This window comes from Rosa chinensis, chromosome 4 (assembly GCF_002994745.2).
Source record: "Rosa chinensis cultivar Old Blush chromosome 4, RchiOBHm-V2, whole genome shotgun sequence".
Classification (NCBI taxonomy): domain Eukaryota; kingdom Viridiplantae; phylum Streptophyta; class Magnoliopsida; order Rosales; family Rosaceae; genus Rosa; species Rosa chinensis.
This window is the reverse complement of record NC_037091.1, coordinates 61,038,643-61,056,468: the sequence shown is the minus strand read 5'-3', so window position 1 is coordinate 61,056,468 and position 17,826 is coordinate 61,038,643. Positions and strand designations below refer to the sequence as shown.

Here is a 17,826-nt window from a genome sequence, read left to right as displayed (position 1 = left end):
GGTCGAGATGTGGATATGAGACCGAAAAGTGACCCTAAATTTTAACCTCGTACTTTAATTTCAGTGCGACGTCTCGCTCTGGATAAATATTATATATATATATATATATATATATATATATATATGAGCCAGATCGATCGAAGAGTTGCTAGTCATCATTGTAAGAATAACACAAACCAACATCCATCATATACATTCAAGAAACACAAACCATAATTCGATGAAGAATTACTAACCTGATGATGTAGAACCCATTGCAATACCGAAAGCACAAGTCTTCTGTTCTCTCCAATGTTTTAGCAGTCTATAATGGGGTAGACAATAATGCTTGATTAATTGTGAGAACAGGGACCTTGCTTTATGTAGGAGTTGATGATTCCTAAACCTTCCCATAAAGATTTCCTTGTGAATCATGGATTCAACTTCTCTGCAAAGCATACTTTACTTTATGTCTTAGTAAACTAATTATAGTCCACATAGGATTAGGTTTCCTCAACCTGCAAAGAGTACAATCACACTTTCCTTATTTGCAAGTTATCCAGATTGCATCACATTGTGTATAATCCTTAATTCTTGTTCCTAAGATGATCTTATATTGTGATTAATGAAGTTCCATATTGTATGATAGTCCAATTAGGTTTTACAATCATCTGCGAACCACTCATTTATCCAACTCGGAATAACTTATTCTTCTTCACTCTCATTTGCAGCTTCGTCTTCAGATCCATCTCCGAACTCATTCTCTAGATCCTCAGCTATCTCTTGTAATGTATCAAACATATTAGCAGCTTTATCTTTCCACTCGTCCAACAGAGTCTCCACATCAGCAGCAAAGTCTTTAAGTTCCCTCACAAAGTTCTTTCTTCCTGTCTTTTCACGCATCCATTTTAAACATTTGAGTACAAACTTAACAATGTCATTGACAATATTTGCTTCGGGCCTGAAAAATGATCACAATTCCATGTAAAAACAGAACCTAAAATGATCACAGTACTAGACAACCCCAAACATACACAACTCTATAGACATATCGACTCAAATCGACATTAATTAGCATATTCGGATGATAAGTTAAGCTCCTTACTTATCCTTTGTAACCCAGCCAACAATACTGGAAACCTCAATTAAAGCAGCCTTCCACATGCATGTTCTTCGACAGCCTTTAAAAACCTTCCATTCATGTTCTTCGGTTGCACTTGGTAAAATATCGGTAAGAGCACTTGCCCCATATCTTGGCTGCAATGGAGAATCTTCACCAGCTCATCCAAGCACCATGTTGAAGAAGCATAGTTTGGCGAAAGAATGACAAGGGAAATCCTCGACTCCTCGATTGCTTTCAGGAGTTCTAGGGCAATGGTATTTCCTTTCTTAAGGTCTTTGTCATCTCTAAAGCTGAAAATTTTATTCTGATCCAATGCTACGGATAGATGATCCACAAAAATCAAGCGGGTATCCTCCCCTCTGAAACTGATAAACACATCATATTTACGTTGTTCAGAAGAAGAAGAGGAACCAGATGAAGCGCTTTGAATACTATTGACGGCCTTTTCCGTTTTGCACAACTCCTTCCTTACTGGCCATTTGTTAAGAAGGAAACAGAAAAAGGGAGGTGTTTGAACCCAAAATTAACATTTTTTCCCGACAAGGGGGACTCGAAGAAAACCGGGCCAATATCCGTGGCCCAAGCAGTATATTTCCGACAAGTTCAAAATATATTGTTTAGAGGTTAAATAAAGCCTACTTAGAGACCAAGCAATCTTGAAGTAAATCTGAATATTCCTTGATCTACTAGTAATTATCAAATATTTGATAATTAAGGATAGTTGGTTTGCTTACCAAGATGGAGCAGGAGGAGGGGATGTGGACGTGAAAGCAGGGGCTCTTATTGATTAAGGAATCAAAGGGATGTATATATACATGCAATTAAAGATACATGCATATGAGTCCTAGCGAAGATATATAATCAAGGACGCGAGCGCGGACAAGTTGGGTTGCTCGCGAATATCAAGTTGGCCATATATATATATATATATATATATATATATATATATATATATATATATATATATACAGATCCTATCCAGAGCGGAGCTCCGCTTTGAAAATTTACGTGTGAAGTTCTAGTTTTGGGTCACTTTTCGGTCGCATATCCACATCTCGACGTACCGTTCAGTTTTTAGGTACTAGTGTATAGATCGTCTCTGCAAATTTTCAGCCAAAATGATGATCATTAAGGCATTGATAATTGCCTTAAAGCTAGTACGGTTCAAGTTGACAGATTCAGTCTCTCCATTGGTTTAAGCGACTTAGATACCTTAACAATCATCAATTTGGCTGAAAATTTGCAGAGATGATCTATACACTAGCACCTAAAAACTGAACGGTCGAGATATGGATATGAGACCGAAAAGTGACCCAATACTCGAACTTCACACTTTAATTTTAAAGCGGAGCTCCGCTCTGGATAGGATCTGTATATATATACATATATATATATATATATATATATATTTATAGGATTAATTTCAGTTTACCCCCTGAGGTTTGGGGGTGTCATCATTTCACCCCCCAAACTCTCAATTTCACTTTTTTACCCCCTGAACTTTCCAATTTCAATCAGCCGTGTCCAATTTCTCCTATTCCGTCCAAATTGGACGTTAACTTTGACCTTTGAGGGCTAAAATAGTCATTTCAAGACCAAAAAAATAATAAAATTCCTTTTTTTTTTTTTTCTTTCTGTTTTTTCTATTTTTTTTAATTTTTTAATTTTTTAAAAAAATTTGTCTCCAACCTATACACTACAAGTTATAATAGGTTTATAAAAACGAAGAAATACTCTAGGTGTTGAAAGCCGCTTGTTGGTCTACGATATTTATGATATATCTCCGATAAAATGAAGAATTTTAGGATATATCCCCAATAAAGTGAAGAAATATCTGTAAAAAATAATTTTACACTTTAACTGTAAATATCAGTATATCCCCAATAATTTTTACAGATATTTCTTCACTTTATTGGGGATATACTGATATTTATATATAAAGTGTAAAATCATTTTTTACAAATATTTCTTCACTTTATTGGGAATATATCATACAATTCTTCACTTTATTGGATATATATATCACAAATATCGTAGACCAAAAATGATTTTACACAAATATTTCTTCACTTTATTGGAGATATATCACAAATATCGTAGACCAGCTAGCGGCTTTCAACTATCTAGAGTATTTTTTTTGTTTTTATAAACCTATTATAACTTGTGGTGTATAGGTTGAAAACAAAATAAAATAAAAAAATAAAAAAGGAAATTTTTTTTGGTCTTGAAATGACCCTTTTAGCCCTCAAAGGTCAAAGTTAGCGTTCAATTTGGACGGAATACGAGAAATTGGACACAGTTGATTGAAATTAGAAAGTTCAGGGGGTAAAAAAGTGAAATTGAGAGTTTGGGGGGTGAAATGATGACACCCCCAAACCTCAGGGGGTAAACTAAAATTAATCCTATATATATATATACAGATCCTATCCAGAGCGAGGCATCGCTTTGAAATTTCAGAGCGAGGTTAGGGTTTAGGGTCACTTTTCGGTCGCATATCCACATCTCAACCGTTCAGTTTCTAGGTACTAATGTATAGATCATCTCTGCAAAATTTCAACGAAATTGATGGTCCTTAAGGCATTGATAACTGCCTTAAAGCTAGTACGGTTCAGGTTAGAAAGATTCAGTTCGTCCATTGGTTTAAGCAAGTTAGATACCTTAAAGACCATCAATTTCGTTGAAATTTTGCAGAGATGATCTATACATTAGTACCTAAAAACTGAACGGTTGAGATGTGGATATGCTACCGAAAAGTGACCCTAAACCCTAACCTCGCTCTGAAATTTCAAAGCGATGCCTCGCTCTGGATAAGATCTGTATATATATATATATATATACACACACACACACACACACTTCCCAAGTAAGGAGTGGTGAGACAATTAAAGAAGGGATCATGGCCAAGAACCATGCATGCAAGGAATCAAGGGGGTCCCATATATATTGCAATTAAGCCACAATGGACGTGGGGCAGATAATAAGGTAATCATCCGTGATTACAATTCAACAAGGAATATATATATCATGTATATATGATTGCTCAATGGTGGGCCAATTAAGGAAGGACGTACTCCTTTGCATGGTGGACATCCTTCGCTGCCAATGATAAGCAAACAATCATAGTTGCCCATGCAATTAAGGGTTCATGGACTCGAGCATTTTGAAATCCTTGCGAAGATATATTGATATGTATGGAAGACGTGCATGCCTAGAAGTTGTTTTCTAAGAGGCAATTAATCTTGCCTAGAAGATTGCTACGACAGAGTTAATCTTTTATTGCCTACTATAATATCAAAACTATTAAGTGTCTTGATTTGATTCAAATGCCAATAACTGTGGACTAAAATATAGTATTTCATTCATATTAGGAAGGAGAATATAGAGAACAACCTATATATATAGGCTAAAGACGAACAACAATGGACAACTCTTCAATAAATCAAACAGATTATCAAAGCCTCTCCGGAGCAAACAGTGGGACTTTATAGCGTTTCTTCGTGATCGCAACCATTGGGAAATCAAGCGCAAACCCTTACCAAAAGGTTTACGTTAACTGCCCAAACCACCGGACTTCCAGTTACAGGCCGCACTCTCGTGCAGACTGTCATGGTCTTTCTGAAGAACAGGTAACACAAAAGTTCTCACTCAACCCCCCATTACCAGACATGTAAACAGAACAGGGTGGAACTCCCCAGCCCGCTACTAAAGGCAATAAAAATCCTCATGTCCAACCTAATGAGGCTGGCAACGCGGCCAACACCGCCCAAGTGGCCGCGAGTGAGGAGACAACTAATTCCTATGTGCTCATTCTTGTCCCAGAGAATGCGAGCATAGAGGAGCGAATGGCTTTCTTTCAGCAGAACAATGCTTTGTACTATGCGAAGTTTGAAAAGGTCCTTGTGGAACTGCAAAAGAGGATGGTGGTGCAGCAAAAGACCTGGGAGCTTTGGCAAGATTCGCAGCAGACCAGGGAGCAGCTGGCCGGCATGGCCCAACCAACCCAAGAAAACCACCAATAGTCGGTGAGTGTCGTTGCGACCCAGCGCAAGCAGACCTCATCGTGTTCGCGACCTTACGCAAAGAAAGTTCCAGCTTAGCTACTCAAGTCAGTTCGCATCAAAGCGAATTGGAACATCAAGAACTTACTCATGAAGAGGTCGTTTCTGAGACTAACTTGCCTATAGGTGTCAATCAACCTAAGGGTCTCACTGGTGAGTCACAACCTTACATAGAGGCTGCACTTGGAGAAGATAATCAACAAGATTGTTCTTCTGACAATAAAATTGTCTCTGAACAGACATTTAATTTCTCCACTGAACTAGCCATGAACGTGGATATTGGTCAGATGCATGGGGGGCAAGATATGGTCCATGATGATCCCTTTGATCAAAAGAAGCAAGTTCATGATCAATTTGCTTGTGATTCTGCTACTGGACGTCATGACCATGCAAAGGGTCAAGAGCATGATCCACTTAAATTATCAATTAATGCATGGCCATCCTTACTATCAACAATTTAGCCTTGGCCATGCTACTGGACGTCATGGTGAAGGTGGCCACAATCATGGCCAACTTAATTATCAATTAAGTTGTGGTCTAGAGAAGCCAATCTGTGGCTTTATTAATCAATTCAAGCTGAAACTCTTCATCAGTGTTTCAAGGCCAAGCAGTGGCTTTGATATATGTGGAAGATACATTTGCAACCCACGTTGTAAGAATGGCCAGAATAATTATTCTAGTGGCCAATTTGTCCTTCGCGACTGTAAGTTTGAGTATCATCAATATAAGTTAGCTCTTGTTTACAGTTATTCAAATTTCTTGCAAAAGGAATTTGTCTATGATACTATACAGTCCATGGAGGCGTCTCAATATGATGCCTGGTAAAAATATAGAGGCAACCAAATATCTGATATGCCTATCAAAGAAGAGATCAATTCACCACTCTTTGGTGACTCTAAGTTTGATTCGATGCGGAGCCAATCTATGATGAATATGATGATAATTACAATTTGCTTATTGGTTCCAAAAGTCATATGCAGGAGTTCAAGTCCTTTAAAGCTTTTGATATGGAGAACTTTGACCAGCAAGTGGTCGTCTATAATAGCCAATATGTGGCTAATTCTACAAGGACCATGGTCTATGACATGGTCGTCGGCGACAAAGCCAATCTTGGAACATCTTCATCTCTAAAAGTGCAATTAAAGATCATGCTTCGTCAACCAACAAAGATACTTGGGGGGCAATATTACTCCTCCCACAAGACAAATTTCTACCAAGTTTTCGACGCAAAGTATCTTTGTTATTTTCTACAAGCTCTCACAAGAGGGGTTTTCATGCGATAAATTTTGATACATCGGAGCTTGGAGTGAAGCATAGATGGCCTCCCCCGTGGCCTTCTAGAGGTTAGCCAAACGAGTTGCTGCTAGTTTCTTTCTTTGCTTTTAATTTTCTGTCCATTTTCAATTTGCAGTTTTCTTTTCTTGATATTAAAAAAAAAATAGAAAAGACAAAAATACAAAAAAAGTTCTAAGATTGTGCATCGCTAGATGTGAAGGTAGTGTCTGGCCTAGCTGTGGCTTGAACCTAATTTCTAATATATATTTGGAGTCCATTTGACTTTGATGTCGAGTTAAGGCCTGTGCGCATACAAAGGAGATCGACGCCCGCGAAAAAAAAAAAAAAAGAGTTATGCGTTGCGAAGGACATAGCGACTGCAGCGAGTGTCCACGAGGCCATGAGTCAGCACATGTTCGCGATGTAAAAGTCAATGAATGCTCGCGAGGAAAACTTCACGAAAGCTTTTCTGGCAAGCACTGATCACGTGCAGCGAGCGTTCTCTGAAAACACTTCGCCAAGTTCTTCCAAAGAAATATGAAGAAGCAGGGCTCGCTGAGTGCACTTGGTCTAAGCCTCGCTAGTGAGATTCAAACCGGCGAAGCGCTGCGCCAGAAATTTTCCAACAAGATATGCTACGACTGAGGCAAAGGCGATCTAAAGGCCAGCGAGTGAGCTCTAATGGACAATCTTCTGCCAATCACAGTGGCAGACATCAAGGCAGAACCAAGCGGAAGGCTTTCGATGCCAAAGCGGATTTAGGGAGAGTTTCCTCCGTCGACGAGAAGGGGAAAAATTGAATTGCTGGAGGTTCCATAGTAATCTCCCACTGCTGCAAAGAATTGAGCTCAATCTCCAGGAAATAGTGATTGATTGAACTCTGTTTTGCTGATAAATTGATCTTCTATGGGCTATTCTCTTGATCTTTCATCAAAAATATGAGAATTTGAAATATGCACACAAGGTGTTTGATGGAATGCCTGAGAGAGACCTTTTACGAAGATGACATGTGCAGACTTGGGGGGCAGAACTATCAATCCTCAGGTTAGTGTGTCTCTGAGAGATTACAAGAGAATATCAGTCCCAAATGGTCAAGTGCAACGAATAGAGGCTTCTGAGTATTTGCCTAGCGCACACTGGGGGGGGGGGGGGGGGGGGGGGGGCATCAGGGGATTGGTATTTTTCAATTTTTCTTTGTGTGGCAGTGTTCTCAATGCCAAAATTGACGTGATTAAGACTTTGAGTGTCTTGATATAACATAGGGCCAATCCCTATGGCCTTAAATAAGTTGTTCAAAATTTATGGAAGCCTACTCTGTGGTTCCAAGAAAAACCAGAGCAGTTGACAGCAGTAGAGTTATCTATTCCAAGAGTCATGTGCAGTAAGTGTGTTAGGAAGAACAAGCTTGGGAGTAAGACCACAAAATTTCCGGAACTCCAAGAAGAGTCTGCTACGAGAAAGAAGAGCTGGAACTAATTGAGCTTCTTGGAGTTAAAAAAGAATTTATTACGTGGAAATAATTAATGTTATGGAGGAAAAGACCACGATCGACTCCAGTGGAATGATGACGAAGAGGTGGATTTTGGTCTTTTATATATATATATATATGGCATACAAGATATTGCTTGTGTTATTCAGGAGTCGTTTTCATATGCCTACATGAAGAAAGTACCAGCACCATCTTCACTTGAGCCAAATTCTATGGCTTTGCAAATATCAAGATTGCCTTTCCATGGTTTTTGTTGTTTTGCTCTCAACACTACAGCGCTTCAGAAGTTTTATTTCATTTAAAGATGGTTACAAACATCAACTGTCTACAGAGGGCCTATACGAGAGGAATATATGGTGCTCTGGTCTCTATTATTGGCATTCCTGAAAGTCTGGGGACTATGCAATGAAGTGCACAAGACTGCGGACTAGGGGGCAACACAAAGTCCTGCTTGGACGATGACAAGTCAAGACTTGAAGTGTCTTCATATCACCTGGGTCAATACTTGTGGCCTCTTGATGTTGCTGAGTTAAGACTTCTGAGAAAATCTAAATGCCAATTACAGTGGCATTTGAGGAAGAACTTTTGATGAGCTCGCGAAGTGAAGCTACCAAGAAATTTTCAGAGTTTCTTCTCACAGTAGTCTTGCATTACACTTTGCTTTGCATTCATGACTAAAGTTCTATTGGGAGATAATCTAGCTAGCAAGTGACTCTAGTGCATGACAGATACAGTGGCTATAGTTGCAAGGGAGAAAAGAAAAGCATAATTTATTCAAGTCAAAGGATCATTATTTCTTTTTGTCAAAGGTAGGAGTGGGCATATGTAGGGCCGGTTCGGTTCTGGACCCAAACTGAATCAGAACCGCATTTGTCAGTTGGGCCAGATTTGAAACCGACAACCGAAATGTAACGGGTCATGCCTAATTTATTGGTGCAACCGAATTCCGGATTGGGCCGGTTCGGTTTCGGTTCCATTTTGGGCCCAAATACTTCATTTTCAGGCCCAAAGTTTTATTCTTTCTGAAGCCCAAATTTCGTTACAAATACATTTGTTTTAGCCCTAAATGGCTGTTTTCAACACCCTGCAAACTGAAAATGCCCAAACTCAGCAACATTCATATAATCACACTGTTACATAACTACAAGACTACAACAACCTGCTAGTGGCAAAGTATTCAAATTTTCAAGTTTTCAACCTGCAATGTTCAAACAAATGAACTATGTTCTCAACAATCAACATAAATACATAATAATCAACATCACCAAATAAACACAGATGTAAACAAGTTCATCCCATCACAGTTCGAAGTTTAACGCATAAGTACATAACCAGCAGTCATAACTAGCAGTCCAACACACATCCAACAGTAGTTCAAATTTCAAATTACCAAATTACAAACCAGCAGTTCAATTGAAATTAACATAATAAAAACTAAAAAGTTGTAGACCCTCATGAGATATATGCGGCAACATCCTCAATTCTTCACTTCTTCCCTTTTTACTCCTCAGAAACGGAGACTTGTGTAACTCTAGACACATCTTCAAAGACATATAAACATGCAGAAATCAAGCTCAGATATTGAAAGCAACAGTTAAAGAAAATTCCAGAAATTCACAACAATCCAACATTAAACAGAAATGCAGAAACTAACAAAAATGCAAAGTTCCAACTACCAAACCTGATTCAAGCTTTTCCAATTCTGCATAGAGATCAAGCTCAGTCTTTGTTGGCTCTTTGTACAGTGTAGACACACTATTTTCCCTCAGCCAATCACTGCAGCATACTAGACATTCCACCATTCTGGGAGTTAAGCTTGCTCTAAAAGGATCGATGACCCTTTTTCCAAGAGAGAAGGCACTTTCAGATGCAACTGTGGATGCAGGAATAGCAAACACGTCTCGTGCAATCTGCGATAAAATGCGGAACCTAGCTGCATTTTCTTTCCACCAAGCCAATCAGTTGAAGTTCAGGTTTGCAGGGTCTTCGGCAGCTTCAAGGAGGTACCTGTCAACCTCTATTTTTATCTCAACAACATCTTGTTTTTTTCTTAACTTCATGAAACCAGAAATATTCTGAGCATGGCTGTCCTCCTCCACACTTAGTTCATTTGCAGAATCCATTTTAGGCATACTGGCCTCAATTGAAGCTCGGGCAGCTTCTGGATCAGCCTCAGCATATTCCTCGTATAGCTTTATAAAAGTGGCCTTGACCTCATCCACCATCAACTGCACCATTGCTTTGTCTTGCTGCAACTTGGGGAAGAAGTAGCTCAGATATAGCAACTTGTATCTTGGATCCATCACAACAGCAATTAGGTAGATCTTGTTCATGTCCTCCAGCTTTTTCCAATACTTATCGAACTTCTTCTTCATTGATGTCCCAATGTTCACCAAGAGAGGATCTGAACCTTGGATGCACTTATCTAACTCCCCAATAATGGTACACATCCAAAGAAGGGGCTGATTGGCTGTCACAACTTTGGTGCCACTAAATTGAATCGTCGCATCATAGAAAATATTCAAAAACTTCACAAGTCTTGCTGCCTTCTCCCAGTCAACAGAAGTAGGAGGCCCATCCCTTTTCTTCCCACCAACTCTTTCTTGAAAATATCCCTCAAACTATGTGTCCTCATCCTCTAACCTCATAAAAGCTTTCTTAAACTTCACGGCAATACAAGCATGAAGTAAGTTGAGTTCCACCTGGTGCATACATCCAAGGGAACAATGCCACCCTTATGCTCTACCTTTTCCTGAGCTGCAATCTTTCGAAATTTATCCAACCTTGAAGGAGAGGATCTGATGTATTTAACACAGTTCCTAATTGCATCGATGGAACTGTCCAACTCCTCCATGCCATCCTTAACTATCAAGTTAAGGATATGGCAGCAGCACCTCATGTGCAAAAAGCTACCATTCAACACAAGCTCTTTCCAATTTCCTATCTTATCCCACATTTAATCAAGCGCAACTTGGTTCGGGCTAGCATTATCCACAACAATGGTAAACACCTTTTCTATTCCCCATCCTATCAAGCATGACTCTACAAGCTTCCCAATTGTCTTGCCCTTATGATTAGGGATGACAACAAAGTTAAGGATCCGCTTATGCAAGGCCCAACTGTCATCAATAAAGTGGGCAGTTAAGACCATATAATTGATATTTTGGATCGAAGTCCAAGTATCAGTGGTCAGGCTCACTCTCTGAGAATAGGTAGCTAAGATATTCCTAATCCTAGTCTCCTCACATTGATACAAATCCCATATATCTCTCCCTATAGCCCTACAGGAAGGTGGACTAAACTGCGGCTGAGTTACCTTCATGAAGTCTATAAACCCTTGTCCCTCCACGAAACTAAATGGAAGTTCATCTCTAATAACCATCCTAGCACATGAAATCCTAGATACATCCATATCATAACCAAAAGATTTCAGGTTTGCACCAAGTTCAGCAGAATCAAATGCTAGGAACTTCTGCTTTTTTGAAGGGAGGTAGAGAGGACACTTCTTACATTGATAGAGCATGGGGTTCCTCATGCTTGTAGTCCTATTTGACTTCGAGTGCACAAGGTATGTCTGCGGACAGTAATTGCAATTGGCTGAAGGCTTCTCTATCTTCGTACAGTTAGCATTCAGAAGCTTGGTGAAATTATCCCAAGCAATGCTCTTGTTCTTTCTTTTGCTTCCAGCATCAGCCGGAGGAAGTTGACTTGAGGTATCAGCAGCAGTAGATTGAACACCTTGAAGTTGAGCAGCAGCATCAGCGCTTGGTGCAGTTCCTGATGCAGCAGCAGTTCCAGATGGTGTGCTTGCTGGTGTAGTTCCAATGCTACTCCCGGTGACATCAGTTGGTGTTGCAGTAAGCTTCGAATTTCCTTCCATCTTGAACACAAAAGATAAAACCCCAAATCAGATCACAAAACAAGAAAATCAGTCAGAAACTAAGCTTGTATCTTCAATGAACAAGCAAATCAATGAACACAGAACACTATTGAAAGCTGAAACCCTAAAATTGAAAGTTTGAAACCCTAGAATCGAAATTTCATTCACTTGAACTCTTAAAGACTTAAAGTACAATAACAATCATAACATCAACCTAAATTAAGTATTGAACATTTGAACCTAGAGATGAGAGACCCAGATTAACAACATGAATGGAAATTGAAAAATTAGAGACCCAGATTGAAAAATGAAACATACCCAGATTGAAGAGAGAGTCAGCGGCTGAGCAGATTGATTAAGTGAGTGGTTGAGCGGCTGAGTGGTTTGCAGTTTTTCACTTTGAGAGTTGAGAGAGAGTTGAGAGAGTGGTTTGAGAGTCTGAAAGAAAGGAAGTGCGGCCGAGGAGGAATTAAGTGACCTAGGGTTGTCATGTTATTCAGTGTGCTAGGGTGCACCATAAGAAAATCTAAGCGTATCAACTATTGACACATATTTATAAATATATATATATATATATAAATGAATATATATAAATTCGGTCGATTCGGTGCAAATTCGGTCCGAAAACAACTCAAAACCATTTTCGAACCGTATTCATCCGGTTTCTGTTCGGGTCCAACACCTTTTTCCCTTCTTATTTTCGATTCGGTGACCGACCCGATATTTTCGGGGCGGTTCGGTCGGAAAACTGTTTCCAAATCGGTTGTGCTCACCCCTAGTTAAAGGAGCTGCATATGAAATGGTGAAGAGGTGATTTTTGGCTTTATGTGCTCAATATGTGGCACACTTGGTGGTTATGTGTCGGCTAGCTAAGTTGTTGGCTAAAAGCCTCAATCAAAATCACATGTTCGGTATTATTACACAAAAATATTGCAGGAGCAAAGAGAAATATAGACTTGATGAAAATTTATTATCTCCAGCTTGTGGCATAGAGGAAAGAGTTCTGTGAGGTCATCATGGATTTGATATGTCAGGTAGATGAATAGGTGTTTTCTATAATAAACCATGTGATCATGATGCAGGATTACCAATTGTGGAAGAGAAAAACTAGCAGTATCTTTTCTTGGCCAATTCATGTGGTCATAAACTTATGGATATTCGCAGCATGCTTTTGCAGTGGTATTAAATGGTTAGCTATAGCATGTTCTTATCCATTAGGGACAAGAAAGGCATTATAGCTTAGCCTGATGATTTATATATACTAACAACAGTTGCCCGCGCGCTGCTGCAGGAGTTATGATTGCTGGCGAAGGGGTGTTGATTGTTTGTGAATAAAAGGTGTTGAAAGTAAATGTATGGTAAAGAGGATTGCCTATATGTTGAATGGGTGTCGAGGTTAAAATTTCAGAAATGAAGGGGCCAGACTGATAAAGCAGAGAGATTAATATTAATTTTAAGAACAGTAGCAAATAAATATCTGGTTTCAAGTTCATGTTCTTTGAACATTTACATTCAGACAAATGCTGAGTTTAGTCTAAGGGGACCTGGCATTGGTGAATTGCAGATAATGTTCTTGTTGTATTGAAAGGATTTCTGCTTCTGCAATTGTTGCTCCTGCCAGTGCTAAAGCTGATGGTGGCAATTCCCTATTCTATATGTGAGCCTTATTATCATGGAAGGACCTGCCTGAAACAAAGAAGAAAATAGTTGGGGAAAGAAAGTTTCTGTACAGAACGTTCATATCAATGAAGACAAAATTGGATGCAAAAGCACACAAACCTTCTGTACAGGACGTTCACATGTTTGACCTCAAAATCCTGATAACCACGATATTCGTTCGATTGACATACTTTTTGGAATTAATTCTTTTTGGAAGCAGGTATCATGATGTTCTTCTTCAGGGGAATCAGCAGCTACGAATAGTTTCCTCTTTTGACCAGGTGTAAATGCATGGTCAATTGGTGGCCAGGTGAGAGAGGGATTAAGATGGATGTCCAAAATTATGACCTGTGAAGCACGTAGTAAGGATAAACGCTCTCCGCATGCCCTGATTGATCCAAGGGAGAATTGTTAGCAACTAACAGTAGGGACAGAGGCAAAAAACAATGAAAACCAGCAGCAATTGTAAAAAGAATATCCCTTTTGAAGTTAGGTATATTTAACTTAGCACGATTACCCCCACATTACCATCGCAGTTATGATGACAATATAGAAGAGCTTTGCTTATCAGCATTAGAAAGAGAACAAAGTAATCAAACTTGATGAATTATGAAAATCACAGTGGAACAGCTTGACTGCAAAGTTTAGATTTTGAGGTTGACCTGATCAGATTTTGCTAAAATGTGGCATGTGTAAAAAAGCTTGATTTTGTAAAATTTAAAGAAATATGTTTTTATCACTTGGCAATATTACAGATTACTTAGCCATATTGAAATCGGCCGTATCACTTAATGAAAAAGTGGAAGTCTGGTCAATCTATTTTTTATTTTTTATTTTGTTGGACAAAGTCGACAAACTTGATGAATTTGCACAAATGGTAGTTTAAATGTTTGTACTTGAAATAGTATTCTGGTGCAGGCAGTCTGTATTGGTAGTTTAAATGTTTATATTGCATATTCGCAACTCAATCTTAGAAACTTACCAGAATATGCAAAGCACTGTAGTGTTTGGTGGAGTATGATTTGACCGATGTTGGTGTAAGCATATCACTCATCAATGGCTCTATCTGCTATTGTCGAGAACCGTTCCATCCAAAGCATCCAGCAAAATTTTGGTCGAATTCATTCATAATCGTAGCCAAATTTTGCTGGCTGGCTTGGATGGATCGGCACAACAATCTCACCATATTCACCTGGTGAAATTCAAAATGGATACTTGAATGCAAAAGAATAATAAAACTCAATCAAAACCACGATTTTATGCAATAAAAATAATAAAGAAACTGAAAACTGCCTATGGATCAAGTTTTCACTTCAAATTTAAGTTGTTTGACACAGTTCTAGGAGCACCGTTTCAAATGTTGTCAATGCACAGTTTTGGAACCTCTGAATGTATAAAAATATGTAACTACTCAATCTGACAGCACAATAGCAAATAGATACGTGGATCGTAGACAGTTAAATTATTTGACAGCACACTGTTCCCCAAATCTGTAAAGTGAAATAGAAACATCAAAAACCAAATACTCACACACAAACAAAAGACGAAAAACACACTGTACATAAAGAAGACAAACGACTAATATAACAAAAATTCAAAATGCATACCTCAATGCAAATAAAAGATGAAGACAATACTGAACAGCAGACCAAGGAACAGCGGCAAACCAATGATACACAAACTTCTTTGCATGAAATTTGCAAAAAGCGAACAACACTGCAACAAAATCATAGAATTGATCACATATATAAATTCAAACTAAATGATATATCTCCTTACTGTAAGACTTCAAAAAAGGAGTTTACATGCAAAATTAAAAACATTCCTGAGCTATTTCTCGAGATTGAAAGCTTTGAGCTCTAATTTAGAGTTGTGGATCTGTGAGGAAGCTCATACCTTTTATGAAAAATACCAGATTTCAAAGCCTTTTGAAACCAATTAAACCTTACAAAACTGCAAAACCATAAGATCTTATCATATTTCATCTTCAAAGTAACAGATAAACACGCATAAACAATCAATTTAAATTACAATAATCACAATTGGCTCTTCGCAACAGGTAAACGTTCTAGAAATCACAGTAAATCATATTGAAACAAAAACAATTGCCTTTTCGCAACAGGTAAACATTGTAGAGATCACAGTAAATCATATTGGAACAAAATAAAAATCCCCCAAACAGAAATTAGAAATCAGAAAGAGTCTATTCATCCTTTTAAACTATTTTCTTGACACAAACAGAAAAAGATTAAAAAATCCCACAAATATAAACTTAGTTACTGCACACAAATGCAACCATTGAAGTACGATTTTTTTTATTTTGACTGGGAATTTGTGTAAGGATTTTAGAGGTGGCAGGTATTGACTGAACAATGGGTGATTTGCATGACCTAAATATATTGCCTTGATCAGTTGAATTTGCATTTGTTTTGTGTTTCTTTTTCAAAACAACAACCTAGTATCAGACAAATCACAGGAAATCATATTCGAACAAAATGAAAATCCGACCACACTTATCCATTTTCATCCAGGTTTAGCAATTACTGATGGAACGCAGTTTCTTAGCTACAGAAATTAAAGACAGTCTATTCAATCTTTTCAGCATTTTTCTTCAGACAGAGAGAAAAAGATGAAGAAGTCGCACAAATCTAACCTTAGTTACTTTCCGACCCATCTATTTTCAGCAAAATCTTCTCGTGTCTGTCCTCCTCCTTTCTCCTTTACCCGTCCAAAAACGCGCAACCAAGCCTTTTTTTCCAATCTTGATGCAAGTCCGTCAATTGCAAAGCTGACAATGATAATCTTATCAGAAATAGTAGACTCCACCTTATCAGAAAAAACCAAAGGCCAAAAATGACATTTCAACCCCCACGAATGGCAGCCTCATAATATCCCACAAACGCGAGGGCAATATCAACTGTTTACTGTACTTAGAACAGCGTAACAGTGCATCCACGCTTAATATATGTATAATAAAATCATATACTTTATGAGTATATTGCAGTCAACAAAACTGATTTTAAAGTTTGATTACATGAATGTTATTTTCATCAAATAAGGATATCTTCCAACCATAACCAAGATCATGTAGAAAAACCAAAATTTCCTGCTGTGTTATATATTACATTCCAATCCCTTAATCTATTTCAGTTTAGACCAACCATTGGGATGAAGTTGTTCAGAGTGTGATTTATTTTATTTTATTTTTTTAATTTTTTTTATCAAGAGCAATTCAATAAATGTATTTTAATAATTGTTCTTTCAACTGATCATGATATCCATAGAAACTCAACATCCTCAAATTACATCAATAAATGAAAGCTGTAATGTTGGGTTCTTGCCAGGCTTTGGAACCATAATGATTTGAATTATCATATATTGTGTACAGCACCTTGTTTCAAGGTATGATGATTCAAATAATTATTCATGGTTACAAAACACTGGTTCGAGCGGGTTTAATTATTCGTACCAAAAATAGTAGTGTAGTGATTATAGAAACTAAATTTCTGTAATATTTACCTCTTGGCTTTTTTGTTCGATTCAGAGGTGAATAATTCTCTTCTGCTTGTTTGAATGGCACTTTTTCTATTGGAAGCATGATGGTTTGGTGTTGTAGTGGTTGGCTCTTCTTGCAGTGGTGGTCCAAAGGGTTGTAGGTCTGGGAAGCATAGGATCGGTCTTCCTATTTCTATTGAATATATGTGGCACTTTTAGACATATAATAAGTGTATATGCATTATAATCTCATTTCAAAATATGGTAACACCTCAGAAAAGTAAATGATTGTCCGCATCAAATGTACAGATTTCTTCCTAATCTTTGCAAACGATATCTTTTCAGTTTTCCAAAATCTATGAGAAATTGAAAAATAATAACTTCTCTCACAGTAGGATTTTGTTTTGAAAATCAACTCATCGCTTTAATCCCAATTTTTTTGACAGACAATCACATTTGTTTAATAATGAAAATCAAGATGATTTATATGCCGCTTGAGTTGCTACTATATATTATTAGGTGGTATAAAATATTGCAAACTATTCCACGCTTTGTTTAAGGGCAATCTGGAAACAAATGGTTTATAGTTGTGTGAACTATAGACAGAGCAAATGTCTTGAATTCATGAAAATCAAGCAACCCAAGCAAATTTTTTTATCATCTTTGGGCCACAGACAATCTAACAGGTTTCAAAATCTCTTCAGATTCAAAATATCAAATTATATAGCACATGTTCAAGTTGACTTCTGTAAAGCGAGAAATTCAGAGAAAAATTCTCACCTTACCAAATGAAAGTGAGCAGCAATCCAACTGCAGTATATCTACAAAGTGAAGTACTTAAAACTCAAAAACCAAAAAAAAAAAAAAA

At 37.9% G+C, this 17,826-nt stretch overlaps 1 protein-coding gene across 1 annotated transcript; it reads right to left on the bottom strand.

The window, feature by feature from the left end:
• Positions 1 to 684: 684 nt before the first annotated feature.
• On the bottom strand, positions 685 to 1,581 carry LOC112199706 (toll/interleukin-1 receptor-like protein). Its single transcript, XM_024340680.1, has 3 exons — positions 1,535 to 1,581; positions 1,171 to 1,467; positions 685 to 940 (listed from the first exon to the last, which is right to left on the bottom strand). The coding sequence occupies exons 1-3, from the start codon at positions 1,579 to 1,581 to the stop codon at positions 685 to 687; spliced, it is 600 nt and encodes a 199-aa protein (XP_024196448.1).
• Between the last annotated feature and the right edge of the window lie 16,245 nt (positions 1,582 to 17,826).